The sequence below is a fragment of the Daphnia pulex genome, chromosome 4 (assembly GCF_021134715.1).
Source record: "Daphnia pulex isolate KAP4 chromosome 4, ASM2113471v1".
Classification (NCBI taxonomy): Eukaryota; Metazoa; Arthropoda; class Branchiopoda; order Diplostraca; family Daphniidae; genus Daphnia; species Daphnia pulex.
The window spans coordinates 6312126-6328858 of record NC_060020.1 but is presented as its reverse complement, the minus strand read 5'-3'; the positions used below and the strand labels follow the sequence as shown (position 1 = coordinate 6328858).

The 16733-nt window shown below is 40.0% G+C and overlaps 4 protein-coding genes across 4 annotated transcripts in view; 2 read left to right on the top strand and 2 right to left on the bottom strand.

Annotated features, from left to right (window-relative positions):
* Positions 1-2218: 2218 nt before the first annotated feature.
* Positions 2219-5804, top strand: LOC124192827 (dolichyl-diphosphooligosaccharide--protein glycosyltransferase subunit STT3A-like). The gene is made up of 14 exons (XM_046586325.1): positions 2219-2263; positions 2572-2734; positions 2801-2918; positions 2977-3144; positions 3214-3374; positions 3451-3648; positions 3713-3904; positions 3975-4128; positions 4204-4442; positions 4508-4726; positions 4790-4939; positions 5015-5234; positions 5294-5482; positions 5545-5804. Exons 3-14 carry the CDS (start codon positions 2819-2821, stop codon positions 5688-5690), a joined length of 2136 nt encoding a protein of 711 aa, XP_046442281.1. The 5' UTR covers positions 2219-2263; positions 2572-2734; positions 2801-2818; the 3' UTR covers positions 5691-5804.
* LOC124192829 (endoplasmic reticulum junction formation protein lunapark-A-like) lies at positions 5793-7754 on the bottom strand. Its single transcript, XM_046586328.1, has 5 exons — positions 7463-7754; positions 7170-7393; positions 6695-7105; positions 6156-6562; positions 5793-6095 (listed from the first exon to the last, which is right to left on the bottom strand). Exons 1-5 carry the CDS (start codon positions 7487-7489, stop codon positions 5926-5928), a joined length of 1239 nt encoding a protein of 412 aa, XP_046442284.1. The 5' UTR covers positions 7490-7754; the 3' UTR covers positions 5793-5925.
* Positions 7755-8823: 1069 nt separating this feature from the next.
* Positions 8824-13445, top strand: LOC124192828 (carcinine transporter-like). The gene is made up of 13 exons (XM_046586326.1): positions 8824-9008; positions 9777-10029; positions 10226-10390; positions 10474-10577; positions 10640-10794; positions 10859-11027; positions 11143-11269; positions 11925-12046; positions 12185-12287; positions 12392-12428; positions 12513-12587; positions 12722-13082; positions 13228-13445. The coding sequence occupies exons 2-13, from the start codon at positions 9811-9813 to the stop codon at positions 13355-13357; spliced, it is 1767 nt and encodes a 588-aa protein (XP_046442282.1). The 5' UTR covers positions 8824-9008; positions 9777-9810; the 3' UTR covers positions 13358-13445.
* Positions 13446-13510: 65 nt separating this feature from the next.
* The window catches only part of LOC124192826, a 51055-nt gene continuing 47832 nt past the window's right edge, over positions 13511-16733 (bottom strand). Inside the window, exons 10-14 of the mRNA XM_046586324.1 lie at positions 16525-16663; positions 16248-16353; positions 15964-16146; positions 15478-15820; positions 13511-15380 (exon numbers count right to left, since the gene is read on the bottom strand). Coding sequence (XP_046442280.1) covers positions 14494-15380; positions 15478-15820; positions 15964-16146; positions 16248-16353; positions 16525-16663 — 1658 coding nt within the window. The 3' untranslated portion in view covers positions 13511-14493. The remainder of the gene's footprint in view (positions 15381-15477; positions 15821-15963; positions 16147-16247; positions 16354-16524; positions 16664-16733) is intronic.

The window sequence follows — 16733 nt, the reverse complement described above, 5'->3', positions numbered from 1 at the left end:
TCACAGATTTTATACACGAAGGGTGTTAATAGCTACACGTTTATTCAGCGTTTATTTTCGCGTAGAGGGTAGATTTGCCACAAATCACTTATCCGAGTTTTGGGTATGTAGCTCAGCACATCCGTGAATTGAGATTTTCTTATTGAAACTTTCTTTTGCACTCGACATCCGAGAATCGACGATCGTGAATAGTACATTAGGGAACATTTACATTATTTTAGTACATACTAGTTTGTCTCAATTAAGCCCCCTGCCCCCTAACCAAAGTTAAGATAAAAGTAAAAATTTGCGTGAAATAAAAACATTTCGATTAAATTTCTCAACAATAATAACCCAGAAGAGTTGAAATGGCCATTCTCGAAAATTGCTGACGATCAAAAGGGGTGAATGACTATGTATCTATTAAAACGAATTAAAATATTTAAATCATGGGTAAACTTTACCGACTGCTTATGGCTAAACATGATGCGTGCACTGCTTCAAACTGCTCGTTATTTCAAATATTTATCAACTCGAAAAATTTATTTGCAAAAAAAAATTATCAGATATTCACATTTAATCGACGAAGCCTATTCGTTCGGAAAACGAAATGGAAGAGGGCGGGGCCATGTCTGGAAATTAATGGGTCACGATAATTGTTTGCTTTTGACGTATAGAAACTATAGATAGATTTAATTAATAAATGTTACAGTTAAACTGCATTAAATTTGGATATTGAGCTTTAATCTTAAAGAAGAAATTCATTGACTTGGGTAACTTTTATACCAACTCATGTTTTACGAATAATTTGCGCAACCGTTTTTATAGCGACCAATTTACGAACGATATCAATTTTTAATTAGGACATTTTTTATTTTGACTGGTAGTCAGTTATAGTAAGAAATAATTACGCACGATTGAGTGATAACGGCATCTTTATTCTAATTATCTTATAATCGCTATCACCTGTCGCAAAGGATATGACGGTTATCTACACCGTTACGTAATTTTTATTTTCATCAACAAATTTCAAGTGACCCCGAGCTCAGAATATGAAAATGTTTCTCCTTATCAAACGTGATGGTGAAAACTGATTATTTATACCATCTCTACACGTTCATAAAACTGTGCTGACTTGTAAAACAGCTAGGGCTAATGATTAACGACGTAAATGTCGTCACAGCTCATTATTTAAACTTTGTGATATACCATGGGCGCAGTCTTTGTCATTTGCTAATAACTATTTCCTGAATTGTTTCGGTTACGGGTGCAACCTTTTCAACGACGGCCGAATTTATTTATTGGTTTTTAATTGAATTACATTGATTGAGACTTTTTTTATTGACAAAAATCGGTAGTTTGCTTGGATGTAAGTTATGGAATGTGAGCTTGTTAACTGACCGCACGATTCGTCTTGTAATTTCCCTTTATCGTCATTGAATGTTTATCCTTAAGTGATTAAGGATTTGAAGCGTATCAGTTTCATTACCGTACTATTAGTACTGAATAATTATTTATTCCTATTTTGATTACCAATTGAATGAATACCGGGATATTATCATTCGAGCACAATAACAAAGCTGAAAAACAAAAAATTTTCTTATCATACATCGTAATATGAATCGTATGATGGAATCGATTTTGCTCCTGTTATTATTGGCTCTTGTTGATAAAAATCCGGAAACCTTGATGAAATGGATGTCACAGTCCGAAATAAAAAATTGGCCTCCTTCCCAACTAAGATGGCGAATAAAACATCTTTCATTCCCTTAAACAAAGGAAGGATATTAACTGCTACACATAAATTAAGTTTTTATTGTCGCGTAGAGGGAAGGTTGGCCACAGTTCACTTATCAGAATTTTTGGTATGTAGCTCAGCACATCCATGGATTGAGATTTTCTTATTGAGACGTTCATTTTGCGCTCGACAACCGCTGAACGGATCATGAATATTTTAGTAAATAATAGTTTGTCTCAACAGAGCCCCCTACCACAGTTAAGATAAAAGTAATGATATATATGATATATATTTCATAATATATACTTGGGTACTGCGGCTTTACAACGAAACTGGTCGTCTACGACTCACCTGTTTATTCCAAGAGAAGAAATCGCATTCATAATTCAGGCTTCTTATGTCGAAGGATGTCACGAAGGAGTACTAAGCCACTTTTAATCGCGCAACCAACTCCTAAAGCCGACACCTTCAGTTCCAACTAGTATCGTCAGCCACCCTTGCGACCGGATCCACCGACGCTAACGTCTTAGCCACATAGCCATCGGTGTATGTAGTAATCTAATTTTTAAAGCTAGTATTTTCAATTTAATCTCAATTATTATTTGCCTAAATGATTAATATTATTGAAAAATGAGTTTTTTACGTGTTCGGTAATAAGATGTATTAAGAGACAGGATGTTCTAAAATCCATAATGAACGTCATTGATTAATTGAAAGGGCTATAAGTTATAGGAATATATGGTATACCTTTTCTTGCGTTAATAAGAACAAATCACAAGAATGTTTTTGTCTCAATGATCTATGTCTCAACTCTCAACTCTCAAGTCTCAAGTTCTTTTAAACCATCACTAAAGAAATCAATCTGGCAACACTACATCTACGTGTATTGCAACGAGTGGGTACTCTCTGGGGTGGTTGCTGTCAAAAGACCGGCTTTCGTATATTGCGGAAAATATTAATGGTCTTAACATTTTTTGGTCGTATTAATTGATTGAATTTTTGTGCATCTCTTTTAAGGTAACATTTCATATTTTACGTCATATTATTTACTCCGTCGTAACATTTCATTTTACTATTATTCAGAGAAAGAGCTAACACAAGATGACAGTTGCATTGCTGAAGTCACAAATTCTTCACATGAGTATTGAGAAGCAGGAAACTCTTCTTAAATTAGCTATCCTCACTGTTGCTGCAATACTTTGTAAGTTAAACCTTAAAATGAGTAAAGCCATGGTTGACAAGATCTTTTCTTTTTGTAGCATTCTCAACAAGATTGTTTTCTGTACTACGGTTTGAAAGTGTTATCCATGAATTTGATCCTTATTTTAATTACCGGACAACAAAATATCTGGCTGAAGAAGGATTCTACAAATTCCACAATTGGTTTGATGAACGAGCATGGTATCCGCTTGGCAGAATCATTGGTGGTAAGCATTTTAGATATATGAATGTAAGCTGCTTAAGAGGGTTGTTAATTAATTCATTTTAAATTATAGGTACCATATACCCTGGTTTAATGTTGACATCTGCTGTTCTGTACCATGTTATGAACTTTTTACACATCTCAATTGATGTGAGGAATGTCTGTGTCTTTTTGGCTCCACTGTTTTCCAGCTTGACAACTATTGTTACTTTCTTTCTTACAAGAGAATTAAAGGTATTGTTGTTTTACTTAAGACTTGTTTGTTTTTTCAAATTTTCATACCAGCTTAAAACTTGTATTTTTATATTAGGGTACTGGTGCTGGATTAGTTGCTGCCTCTATGATTGCAATTGTACCTGGTTATATCTCACGTTCAGTCGCCGGTTCTTACGATAACGAAGGAATTGCAATTTTCTGTATGCTGCTCACCTATTTCTTTTGGATTAAGTCGGTCAAAACAGGGTCTCTATTATGGAGTGCACTCTGCGCACTTGCTTACTTCTACATGGTAAGCTTCAAAATTTTGTCTTCTTAAATACTAACGCTAATCTGCTCGTTTTTTTTTGTCAAAGGTTTCGTCTTGGGGAGGTTATGTATTCTTGATTAATTTGATTCCCCTACACGTCCTCACGTTGATCCTTACTGGTCGGTTCTCTCATCGTGTGTATGTGGCCTACAGTGCTGTCTACACTCTGGGCACCTTGCTTTCTATGCAAGTCGCTTTCGTCGGTTTCCAACCAGTTCAGAGCTCGGAGCACATGCTGGTGAGACTAGACATTGCCAAAGCGTTGCACTTTTAAAAAAGTAACATTAACATTATTTTATTTCGTGTAGGCATTTGGTGTCTTTGGTTTATGTCAGCTGCATGCGTTCACAGACTATGTACGTAGCCGTTTAACGGCTGAACAATTTGATGTTCTATTCCGATCTGTTTTGATGGCCGCTGGAAGTGTTGCTCTGGCTGCAATGGGAATCCTCACCATTACAGGTGTGTCTGAACTGTTTCACGAAAACGAAGCTAGAAAAATTTTGAAGTAATAATAAATTGAAATAAAAATTCCAGGAAAAATTGCTCCCTGGACTGGTCGCTTCTATTCGCTACTGGATCCATCGTACGCTAAGAATCACATCCCTATTATTGCTTCGGTATCTGAGCATCAGCCTACGTCATGGAGTTCCTTCTACTTTGACCTTCAGCTCTTGGTGTTCCTTTTCCCTGCTGGATTGTACTATTGTTTCGCCAAACTTACAGATGCCAACATTTTCATCATCCTCTACGGCGTGACTTCAATTTACTTCGCCGTAAGTATCCAAGTTTCTAATTTGAGCTCTGTTTTGTGCTTAGATCGATCAACGTTTCTAATTAGGGGGTGATGGTACGCTTGATGCTAGTCCTCGCACCGGTAATGTGCATATTGTCCGGTATTGCCGTTTCGACTGCTCTGGGCAGTCAAATGAAGTATTTAGACTCTCCGCGCCAGGGAAGTCAATCAGCTGCTGAAAAGAAACCTAAGAAAGGCGAAGCAGTCGTTCCATTTCGTTCTGAAGTGGCCTGGACTTTCACAGTGTTGATTTCACTTTTTCTGGTAAATATTGTTACCACCATCAATTTTAATTTTCTTAAACAATATCTTTAAAATTTGCTTTAGGTGAGTTACACATTTCACTGCACTTGGGTAACATCTGAGGCTTACAGCTCACCTAGCATCGTTTTGTCTGCTCGTGGTCATGATGGTTCTCGGATCATCTTCGATGACTTCCGCGAAGCTTATTACTGGCTGAGAATGAACACTCCCGAGGTTTGACTGTTTGTTTTGGTTAATTTTTTTTTTCAAAACGGTTGAACTTATTGTTTGTTTTCCTTAACAATTTAGGATTCACGAGTAATGTCTTGGTGGGATTACGGATACCAAATATCAGCGATGGCCAATCGAACAATTATTGTCGACAATAATACATGGAACAATACACACATTTCCCGCGTTGGACAGGCAATGGCTTCTACAGAAGATAAGGCTTACGAGATCATGAGGGAATTAGACGTTGATTACGTACTCGTTATATTTGGTGGATTGACCGGTTACTCTTCGGATGGTAAAATTTAAAGTATTTCTCAAGTTGTCAAAATATATAATTACGTTTTTTTATACTAGATATCAACAAGTTTCTTTGGATGGTACGAATCGGTGGTAGCACGGATCGTGGCAAGCATATTAAGGAAAATGACTATTATACACCTTCTGGAGAGTTTCGAGTTGACCAGGAAGGATCGTCTACGCTCTTGAATTGTCTCATGTACAAAATGAGTTACTACAAATTTGGATCTGTCTACACTGAAGGAGGTACCTACAATGAATTGCAAGCTCTTAATGATCTTTCATTAATAATAATTTTGACGTCGTAGGAAAACCACCGGGTTATGATCGAGTACGTAACGCGGAAATCGGAAACAAAGACTTCGAACTTGACGTGCTAGAAGAGGCTTATACAACCGAGCACTGGCTTGTACGAATCTATAAAGTAAAGAAGCTACCCAATCGTGGTGTATAAGTAAATGTTATTCATTGGACCACACGTTCCCCGCCTCTCGTGTTCGCTTGTCATAAAAACGTTGGTGCACAATGGTCAAGCAAATAAACAAAACAACTTTTCTTTCCAATTGAACTTGAAGTGTGTATTTTACATTGTTGAAATAATAACAACGCATTTTATAAGGCACCGTGATTAGAAAGAATTTGAGTAAGATAGTTTCTAAGTGATGGGTTACATGCTATACAATTAGAGATTAACGCAGACTACTAGTATCTTGTCCGGCATCATCTGCTGAGATTGCTTTGTCTCCCTCAGGGGAATCAATTTCCATATCTTCACTGGCCTCATGGTTATTTTCTGTCTTCACAATAGGGGCAACTTCGGATTCTTCATCTGATGAAGCATCATCGCCAGTACTTTCATCTGTTAATTACATCAACTTTAGTTTACTGAGCGATTTAATTGAAAATACGAACGTTTTACCAGAATTGTCTGAAATATTTTCACGATCATCTGTTCTTTCTCCTTTTTCGTCGCTTTCTTCATTTTTTTCGCTTTTTTCGTCAGGTTTTTTCTCTTGTGGAACTTTAGACGATGCTGCTACTGGGGCAGGTGAAGGAGGAACAGGCAACCGAGGCCCCATGGGTCGCATTTTTCTAGGAGGGTTAAATTGATAACAGTAGCAGCAATAGTAACTGACGTATTCAAACTCTTCCTGCAAAGCCATGCCATTGTGACCACTACAATGTCGGCAAATCAGCGCGTAACGCTGATGAGGACCATCTCCAACAAAAAGATCCATCATCCGATCAAGAACTCCTCTTTCGCGTGCTAAAATTGGCCGAGGTAACGGCCGTGTTGGAGCAGGACCATAGTTCATACCAACAGGTCTGTGAAAACATTAAATTTGATAATATCAATGCAATTCAATTGCACCCATTCTTATACATAGAGTGCATACAGTTAAGCAACTAGTATACATTTAATTGTTAATCAATCATCATGAATTTATTTTTTCTTACCTCTGAGTTGATAGCATATGTTGTTGTTGTTGTTGTTGCTGCTGCTGCTGTTGTAGCTTAGCTTGTTGGTTTAATTTCATTGCACTTCCCACAATGGCAGGGTTGGGTTGGAGTGGTCCGTTTGCTCGGGGTGGAATTGATTGTTCTATTTGTCTGTGCCTCAACTCAGTACCAGGTGCACTTGGTCTAACATTCATTGAAGGAGATTGTGCAGGTTTGACTTCAAAAGGAGTATTCTGAGGTTTGTCCCCAAATCTATCTAATATCTCTTTTGCTATTTTGTAAGTTTCAGTATCCATCACTTCTTCAAGAATCTTTTTCTTCTTTTTCCGTAACTCCACTGACTTTTCTGAGTTACTCACCATTTGTCGAGTGAAGTACCATTTTATTCCTCTATGAGAGCTCCAGGTTCTGTCAAAATAAAATTTATATAGTATATATTCTATATAGATTCCATTGTAAATTGTAAACTTACACAAGAGCAAATGTCACAAGCCCAGTAAAATAGTAAAGCTTGAACTTTTGAATAGATGTAATAAAAATAAATGATGCTATAGCTATGATGTAAACCAGAATAAAGATGACTAGAAGTCTTCTTGCCACACGTCTCTGTCTCTCGATAGTGTCTTGTTGAAATTCATCAATTGATTTAAGCTCTTTATCAATTCCTTCTAATACTTCTTTTGTGGAAGGTTTGCTCTGAAAAGTCAAAAGAGTTTAAGTTAGTAGTTACTGTTCAGATGAGAAAGTTTATAAAGTTCGTTATACTCGAAAGCGTGACAACAGAATTCCCATTTTTGAAGGGGAGGTTCAAGCCGAGGACGAAATAATAAGAACGCTCAAAAGCAAACGTATACTGTTGAGTTGGTGTAGGTTTTCAAGAGTGTTAGGAATTCTAAATTTAAACTAGTTCCGTGTTTTGACCTTGCCTATGTGTAAGGCGCCATAACAAAATCAGCAGAAATGATACACAGTTACACACGTCAGGAAGACATTGCCATACTATTCGATCAGCTGTTAGTCTATCGCTTTATCGTAGATCGCGGATTCACGGTCTATCGGATTCTTTCCAAATTTTATACAATTAAAAGATGTACACATAACCCAAATTACTTTTATGTTATAAAAAATCGAATATAAATACCCAGCATTATTGATTATAAGGTGTGGTCTTGTCCTTCAGCTTCTATAAATGGACATCCTTATCAGAACAAAAACGGTTTCTTTTTTAAATTCAAATCCTTCGTGTGTGCGTGGCGATATGGGATCAATGACTTAGGTTCGTATTCGTTAATTGTTTTTAGAATGCGAAATATAATTTGAAAACTGCATTTTTGTTGTTAATTGAAATGCGACGTGTAAGTGTACAGTTGGGAAAATCGTAGAAAATATCTGCGTTTTTAAAATAGATTACATTATTAATGCGTAAAAGTTGTAAATACTAAAACAAGCACTAGACTCACTTTACATATTTATTGCTTCTTCGTGTTTCAAACGGAGCAGAATTAGAAATAAAGAAAAAGACAAAAAAGTACGCAAGTTAATTATTTAATATACTGCACTACTGTAACACATGCCCAATCTGATGGAGAAATATCAAATACATTTTCGCCATTTTCTATCTTTCTATCTCTTTAAAAAAAACCAGTCATTTCTTTTCTTCTATTAAATCCCTACTACAGAACCCATTTTGATGTAGGCTAGTAACAACATTTTCCATTTCTATTAATTCATTCTAATATTCAGCATAGATAGCACTCCAAACATTTTTGGTATAATTTACTCAATTGGATTGTACATATTAGAGGCACTAATCTTATCCTTACGTAATATCAAATATATCTGAGTGGTCTTGTAGTCGGGTTAGTGATTTATTCTAAAAGTTCCTGTAATAACTCCAGCCAAAACTGAAATCAAAGAGGACATCATGGAGACGCGATGCGTTGAAAATGTAAGATCAATACGGTACATTTTGATGTATAGAGCGAGGTTTGCCTTCTTTTAGTTCGTGAATAGTCTCAAACTAACTTCAAGCAGTTGAAAGGCTTCCAGTATTCTTCCTTAATAAAAGCTCGGTAATCCATTTAGCTCCTTGAAATGAAGGTATTGATGATCTATTCAGCAAGAAGGGAGTCGCGCAGTACACCTTCCTTGAATATATCAAAAGTTACTGTTCGTTAGCGATGTCGTTGTGCAATTCCTAAACTCCGTGTTTTTTTTAGACGCCAGCTGGCGCAATACACGTAGGCTATTCTGTTTCCATTAAACATGAAATACTTGGTACAAAATGGAATACATCGCAGCAGTGTCTCTCGTAAGTCTTTTAATTAAAAAACAAAACAAAAAACAACATTTTGTAGACAATTATTATGTACTGAGCGCTGATTCTTCTACAAGATCGAAAGAGTATGTTGCCGCACGTATCAAAAAGACAGAAAGGGGGATGCGGGGACTCGAATTTTAAAACCGGAAGAATAAATAACAAGAGGGAAGTTGTTGTTTGTACACAATTCGGCATTGCCGTTCAGAATCAACCAAAAACCTTTCTAGAAAATGTTTCGATTAAGAATCGGCATTCAATTAGTTTGATTGCCAGATAAGGAGGAAACGACCTCGCTTGTATATATTTTCTTTTTTTACTTTACGTAACGATCGATATCGGTCGCTGCAGTCAAGTAGCTTCAGCAGCTCGTTTTCCTTGAGGACGGGGACTCTTTCAAGTTTGTGTTGATATATTTTTGTGTTCGATAAATTACATGAATTCATCGACCATTGCCGATACCATAAAAACCAGTCTCTGCTGTTTGGTCCACTCAGCTGGCAGGTTGATAGCATCTATTTGGCTCGGCGTCCGAATTCGGGATATATAGTGCTGCTGTTGCTGTTGGCAAGGTTGCACCTACACTGTGTGAAAGTACATCAGATACTCTTTTTCTACTGCGGGGATTGCAAAGTTTTTATTCCGTGACACGAGCTTCTTGTTTGAACTTGTTGTCAGCATTAGTGGGCAAGCAAAGCTTGAGCTTGTGTTCAGCTTTGAGTTTTCAGTTGCTTTCTGTTGTGTTTCATTTCCCATTTACAGATAGTCAACACTAATCTTTTCGAGTTCAAATAACATGGATCTTGACAACGTGTTGCATCACGCTGGAGACTGGGGCAAATACCAGCACCTGCTGTTGTGGTTGGTTTGCCTTCCTGCGTGTATCCCATGCGGTTTCGCAGCTTTCAACCAAGTGTTTATGGATCGTGTGCCAGATGCCTGGTGCAAAATTCCAGAGTTAATGTCGGCTGAATGGAGCCCGGAAAATCGCAAAACAGTCAGCATTCCGAAATTGGTGATTATAAAACGAATAAAAGAATAAGCGCAAAATAAAATTTCATGTTTTAATTATTTCTATTTTGTTGAAATTGAGACGCTTTCTATAGGCATTAATCAATTGAATGTTTTTCCCCCCTATTTCTTATTCTTTGTCCGCTTTAAAATTATTCGTAGTTGAATTGAAGTGATTCTTATGTATTTTGTTCAATAAGGGATCGACCTACAGTCAGTGCTTGAAATACAACGTAAATTACACGGATATCGTATGGGAAAGCGGTGTAGGATCCAACTTGACAGGAAACGAGTCTACCGTGACATTTTGCACAGATGGATGGGAGTATGACGTGGAACAAATATCCTCTTCCATCGTCATAGATGTGGGTTGAAATATCATGATTCTTCTATTATCTTTTTTCTTGATTACTTCTTATTGGTATTAAAATTCAATTATTTTCTACAGTTTGACTTGGTGTGTTCAAAATCCCTTTATCCAACTATCGGCCTTTCAGCCCTTAATGTTGGAGGATTGGTTGGTGTCCTGCTGTTTGGATACCTCAACGATAGGTTGGATTATTTTTGCCTGAATACCATAACACTATTATATAACTCACTAAAAATTCTTACAGGATAGGCAGGAAGAAAAATTATTTCCTTTGCTTGACGATAGAGATCGTTTTCGGATGCGCTACTGCCTTTTCTCCAAATGTTTATTGGTATATAGTCTTCCGATTTTTCGTCGGCTTGACGATCCCGGCCATTCTGCACATTCCATTCGTTATCTGTCAGTTTTCAACTATTTTGCCGTGCCTTTCAACTTTCACCTGACTCACGATTTTGTGTTACAGGCCTTGAAGTTGTGGCGCCTGCAAAAAGAACCCTGGTCAGCTTCTATTCGAACATGTTTTACGTTGTTGGGCTGATGGGATTCAGTGGACTCGCTTACGCCACTCCTCAGTGGCAGTTAATTGCGCTAACAACATCGCTACCTTTCGTCGTCTACTTCCTTTACATATTGTATGCGTAATTCCTCTGTGTGTAGCCAAAGCACCATTAGTTGCTACCCCTTTAGACTGTCTCTAAAATATTTAACCGTGATAATATGACGATGAGTTTTTTGGCAACTTTCCAGTTTCTTACCGGAATCGATGCGCTGGTTGCTGTCGCAAGGACGCGTCAAGGAAGTTGTCGAAATGTTGAAGAAAATCGCCAGTGTTAACTGCAGATATATTCCAGATGAAATTCTTCAAAAATTCACGGTAATAACGTTGACTAATATTCATTGAATCATTTGACAACCGCTACCGGTATGACATAACAGCAATTAGCATTTGTCATGTCTAATTACGCAACTTTGTAGCCTACATTTTGAAGAGGAAAAAGCTCAAAGCAAATGCTGAGTGTACATAATACCGTCGTTAATGAATTCGCTGTTGGAAAAGTTATATACTACGCTATTCAATTCCTTATTGAATAGTAGATTACTATATGAGATTCGCTATAAGTCTCCCGCTTCAAAAGTATAAAGTCATTGATCACTGGGTTGAATGAGAAAGTCGTTATTCATCGAACCACCAAATCCGAGTAATGGGTTGTTAAATTTAACTGAGAGCCCAGCAGCTGACGTTTTCTTATATAACCAAACAGTCTCTCTATTACCGATGACGTATTAAAAAAAACTCGTTTCAATTCTCTCACGATCGAGAGCGAGGATCGCTGAAAGGATAGAAAAGGGCGACGACGTTGAATTAGTTTTTTAAGATAAAGACCCACACACACACACACACACAAAAGTGCTAAGAAACGCTACGGTGAATAATGAAACTCTCAGCGCAACTGGGTTTGTTTTCCGAGACATAAAAGAAATCGTTGGTGAAATCGATAACACCATCACTTGTCTTATTATTTGTTCAGGAGACAATGGAGCACCAACGGGAGCAAGCTGACTGCTTACGCAACGGAAGGCGGGCCAATTGGCGAGACCTGTTCCAAACTCCCAACATGAGAATGAAAACGCTGATCATCTCGTTTAGTTGGTAAGTTGCTCGCTGCTGCTGCTGCTATTGTCAACATGCACGAAAAGCAGATGAAAGCCGAATTTATTGAACGAGTCAACTCTTCTGTTGTGTACATACTAACTGCTAAATGAGGCGCATTCCTTTCGCCGTATACAGGGTCGTTAACGAGACGACATACGTCGGATTGAGCTACTACGGCCCGTCGATGGGAAACGATCCCTATCTCAGTTTTTTCCTGTCGTCCGTTGTCGAAATACCGGTATAGTATCTAAGTTGTTGAGTCCGTGCCAGTTATTCTTGTTCTGTAGAAATTCCACGTAATAATTGTCTTTCCCTTCGAATCTTTGTTGCGCTAATATGCAGGGTTACATTTTCTGCCTCCTACTCATGGATCGCCTGGGTAAGAAGATGGAGTATTGATCTGTCAACCAGAAAAATAAAAATAAAAATAAAAAATAACACGGCGTATATCCCTTACATGTAGGTCGTCGGATGACACTCTGCTCCTGCATGATCCTCAGCGGCGTCGCTGCTATTTCTACAGCACTTGTCCCTACAGGTATATATCGTCTAGTGTCTGTCATGTTTCCCGCACCGCTTCGTGACCCAAAAGGAAAGCGGCGGGATTGATACAAGCTTAAGTGTGCAAATATGGCAGTGTTGAGTTGGATTATATATCTTGTGTACAAGCAGACGCGGAAATGTTGACGCTGGCTCTCTTCTTGATTGCCAAATGCACTATTGCCGGCGGCACGATGATCATCTTCCAATTCGGTGGTGAACTGTATCCGACCGAGGTTCGCGGAGTCGGGATCGGTCTGGCCAGCTTCCTCGGCGGAATTGGCCTCACCCTTATACCCTTCGTTAACTATTTGGGCACTCAGTGGCTGGTGCTTCCCATCGTGATGATGGGCGCATTCTCAGTCGCTGGCGGCATCGTGACACTCAAACTACCCGAAACGCTAGGCGCCAAATTGCCACAGACACTCGAGGAAGGTGAGGATTTTGGCAAGGATTTCCAAGGTTGGGCAGACGCCATCCAACAAATATCGAGGTGATTATATTATGCAAGCTCAACAGCACTTAGAGCCCTTTTGACTGCTATTCGGCATCTGTTTGTTTCGACCCGAATTATAACTAAATATTCCATCATGTGTGCTGTGTTGTTGCCAATGAAATGCTTGTACTTTGATCCGCAGGATATTGCCAAAGTGCTCCAAGCGCCCGACCAAACTCATCCGCGAAGTCGTGAATCTCGAGCAGACTGGTGGAGGTCATCTGAATTCTGGATGCGTTATTACAGCAGGCGAACATATTGAAGCCTTGTAATGCGCTTTTCAAACTGCGCCAACAGCAAATACCTTGTTTGCTTATGCTGCCATGTATAACTACTGTACAGTACACGGTACACAACAGACCCATCGACGCTATACGAAAGAATTAAGGACTTTTCGCAGCAAAAGCTATATTTACTATATCAACTTTTCATATTTATAATGCAAGATGTATTTATCCGATTTAGACACAGCAGCACACAGGCATCCGTAATGTAATAATCTTTCAGTCACCCCGTCAGCCGGCTTCACTTGTTACATATAATAGAATGATAATGTCTACAAAATTAAAAGCTTTCCGAATGATGCAAGTCTGAATTTTCTTCTGCTTTTTTTAAATATGACAACTGATATAAGACATTTGATCAATTTCTTTTTCAACAACGAAATATAATGTGAATGTTTTGGTTGATTGGAATCGGAACAAAATTCTAAACGGTCACACAAGAACACAAGAAATCAATTGGGTTAAATTGCTCGCTGATCTGTCGATTTGGTGTCGCCGCCGTGGTGATTCCTTGATGACCAGGGCTCAGTGATTATCAAAGAATGACCCAGTCGGCTACAACACGGACGCCAGATCAAATCAAGAGCAAAAAAAAAACATTCAAAAATGAATTAAACCGAGATTGAAAACGGGGGGTGTGCGCTGCGCTGGCAATTGAGTGCGCTATACAATTAAGAATTTTAAAAAATTAAATAAAAAAATATCGGGTCAAGATCAGGGTAGACACCGAGAGACAGACATTTAATATGAGAGTGAACAGCAGATTTTCAAGGTTTTTTCTTTTTTTTCATTTTCTTTTCTTTTTATAGGATCATCACGATTAGGAGGGCAGGACGTGTGTGTGTGTGTTGTATGTGAAGTATATAACGACATTTTCTCCCCTCTTGTCTTTTGTCAAAATAATACAAAGTGCACATAGTCCAATAAATAACAGCAGCAAATATGTAATAATAATTATACTGTATACAAATCAATTTAGCAATTTGATGTTATATTGGAAGAGTGGTTTTTTTTTAGTCCATTTCACTATATATGTTGAGAGTAGGAGGAGGAGGAAAGAGCTGGAAGAAGGGGGCGGGTTCTATATATATATATATGTATATATCAAATGGGGTACAATATATTCAAACGGTGACTTCCTCGGTGAAGCGCTCCCGATCGTCGGTGTTGATGCGCGTTCGCGACGACGAGAGCGAACGACCGGGCGTACTGTCTGGCGTGATTTGGGCACTTCTCACCGAACTGTCGACTTCAAACTGCTGCGAAGAAACCACTGGCAAATCGAATTGATTGACGACGACGGACGAACTAGTACTAGCAATAGCCGTCTCGTCGGCGACGTGATCCTGCTGTGAGGTGATGGCAAATCGGCTGTTGAATTGGTTCTGGCCGCTAGTGGGGCTGCTGGTGCTGCTGACTGATGGCTTACGTCTATGACCTGTTTGGTGATGATTGGCCAGCACTGAAGTCACCTGCTCTGCTGTCGATGATTGGCACAGACTATGAACACTAATGGAGGTGGCCATTGTTGATGGATCCCCAGGGTGGAAAAGATGAAGGGCGCCACTATTTGTGTGGTCGCCGACCAAACTGAGCTGAGCGCTAATGGACGTCGAGAGGTCCGTCTGCTCGGAGGAAGTGCGCCGGCTGTTGGGGGCGCTAAAGTTCCTCAGGACGGTGACGCCTCGGGAATCGAAGGCGAAATTGGACGTCAGAAGCGGAGCGGCGGCCAAGGCTAACGACGAGGCCGGGACGGTGGACGAAGGACTTTCTGGCTGATTTGGCTGGCCGGCAGTACTAGCGGAAACCGTCGCCTTCCTGGATTGTTTCGCCAGCCTCACCGACGACGAAATTGACGTTGACGAATTTGAATCGGCGTCTTTGACATCTTCATCGTCCTCGACCACCACTGATGGATCGGCGCTGAACGTCGCGCAAACGATCCTGTCCGTCATACAGGCCAGCACGTTGTTGACCACTGGTCCGGAATGGAACATCAGACCTCCCAGTCCTATATCAAGAGAAATATACCCAGAATAACGTGGGATCATCAATCAGTCCATCAATCAAGTGAGACGACAAGTTGACTTGACAAACTTTCAACGTACCAGAGTCGGGACTGTTCTTTGGAGATTTGATCTTCTCCTTGACTGAATGGCCGGTCTTTCTCTGACGCAAATCCACGTCACTCTGCTCCTTATTTACCCTGCTGTGGTCGCTCGACGGCCCGTTCTCCAGGCAATTGCCACCCGCCACCACCGCCGTCGCTGCCGCCGCCGCCGTATCGGCGGCATCAAGGACGGCGATCACTTCAGTGGCCGCCGCAGGACTGATGACCTGGCGAGCTGCTTGCGACATGGCAGCTAATCGGGCGGCAAACTGCGTGTGACCGGATCGCACCGTCTTCTCCTTCAACTGCTCCAACTCGCAGAGCAAACGGCGAATCTCCGCCTGTAACGTGTAGCCCCGTCCCAGCCAAGCAACCAATCATCATTCACTTCCTCATCAATGAATTGCTCCGCTTATATATATATATATATTTTTCACCAGAAATGATTGACTTATAGATCTTTGTGTGCGCTAAATATACTGACCTGAATATCCGGATCGTTGACGCTGGACAACTCAGGGATCATGTCCGTTCTGAAACTCCCGCCCGAAGGAGTGACGTTGGAATGGTTGGCCGATTTTGGCTTGGCCAAAAATTTGGCAGCTTGGGGCTTGTTTGTAGTCGAGCTTGCGTCATCTTTGCCTCGCCCACGGAGAGCCAGATAAGCCTGTGAAAAACAAGTTTGAAGGGGTTCAAAATTCACTAGTCTCGTCCCCACCAATATAAGTTCCGATTTCAGTCGACTGAGCTTCTCGAGCCCCAACTTACTTTGCTAGCGAATATGAGGACGAGGAGAAGTGTCGTCGTCAGCTGCGCGTGGGAGAACATGATGATGTACATCAGATCGGGATTGGCCGGCGATTGTAAGAAAAGCCTGGAGAGGTGAGACGCAAAAGAAATGAGATCTTATGTCATTCGATTTTATTAAAAAATACTACAAGACGCACAACAAAAGTTGAGCTAAAAGAAGAAAAAACACACGCAGCCTGGGCATCTGATTGATTGCGATGACGTCTGGCGGGGAAGGAAAGAAGCATTGACTTACATGGAAACGTTGAGGAATATGGAGAGCAGGAACTCGTTGTAAATCGCCATGGAAATAAAACGGCTCTCATTGAATTCGGACGGCGCCTTACGGACGACAATGCACAGCCGGATGCCCCACACCAGGACTACCATCTCCACTGCACACGGAGAATCAAATAAATGTATAGAGACGGGATGCATATATTAGTCACAATTAGGGACGACACA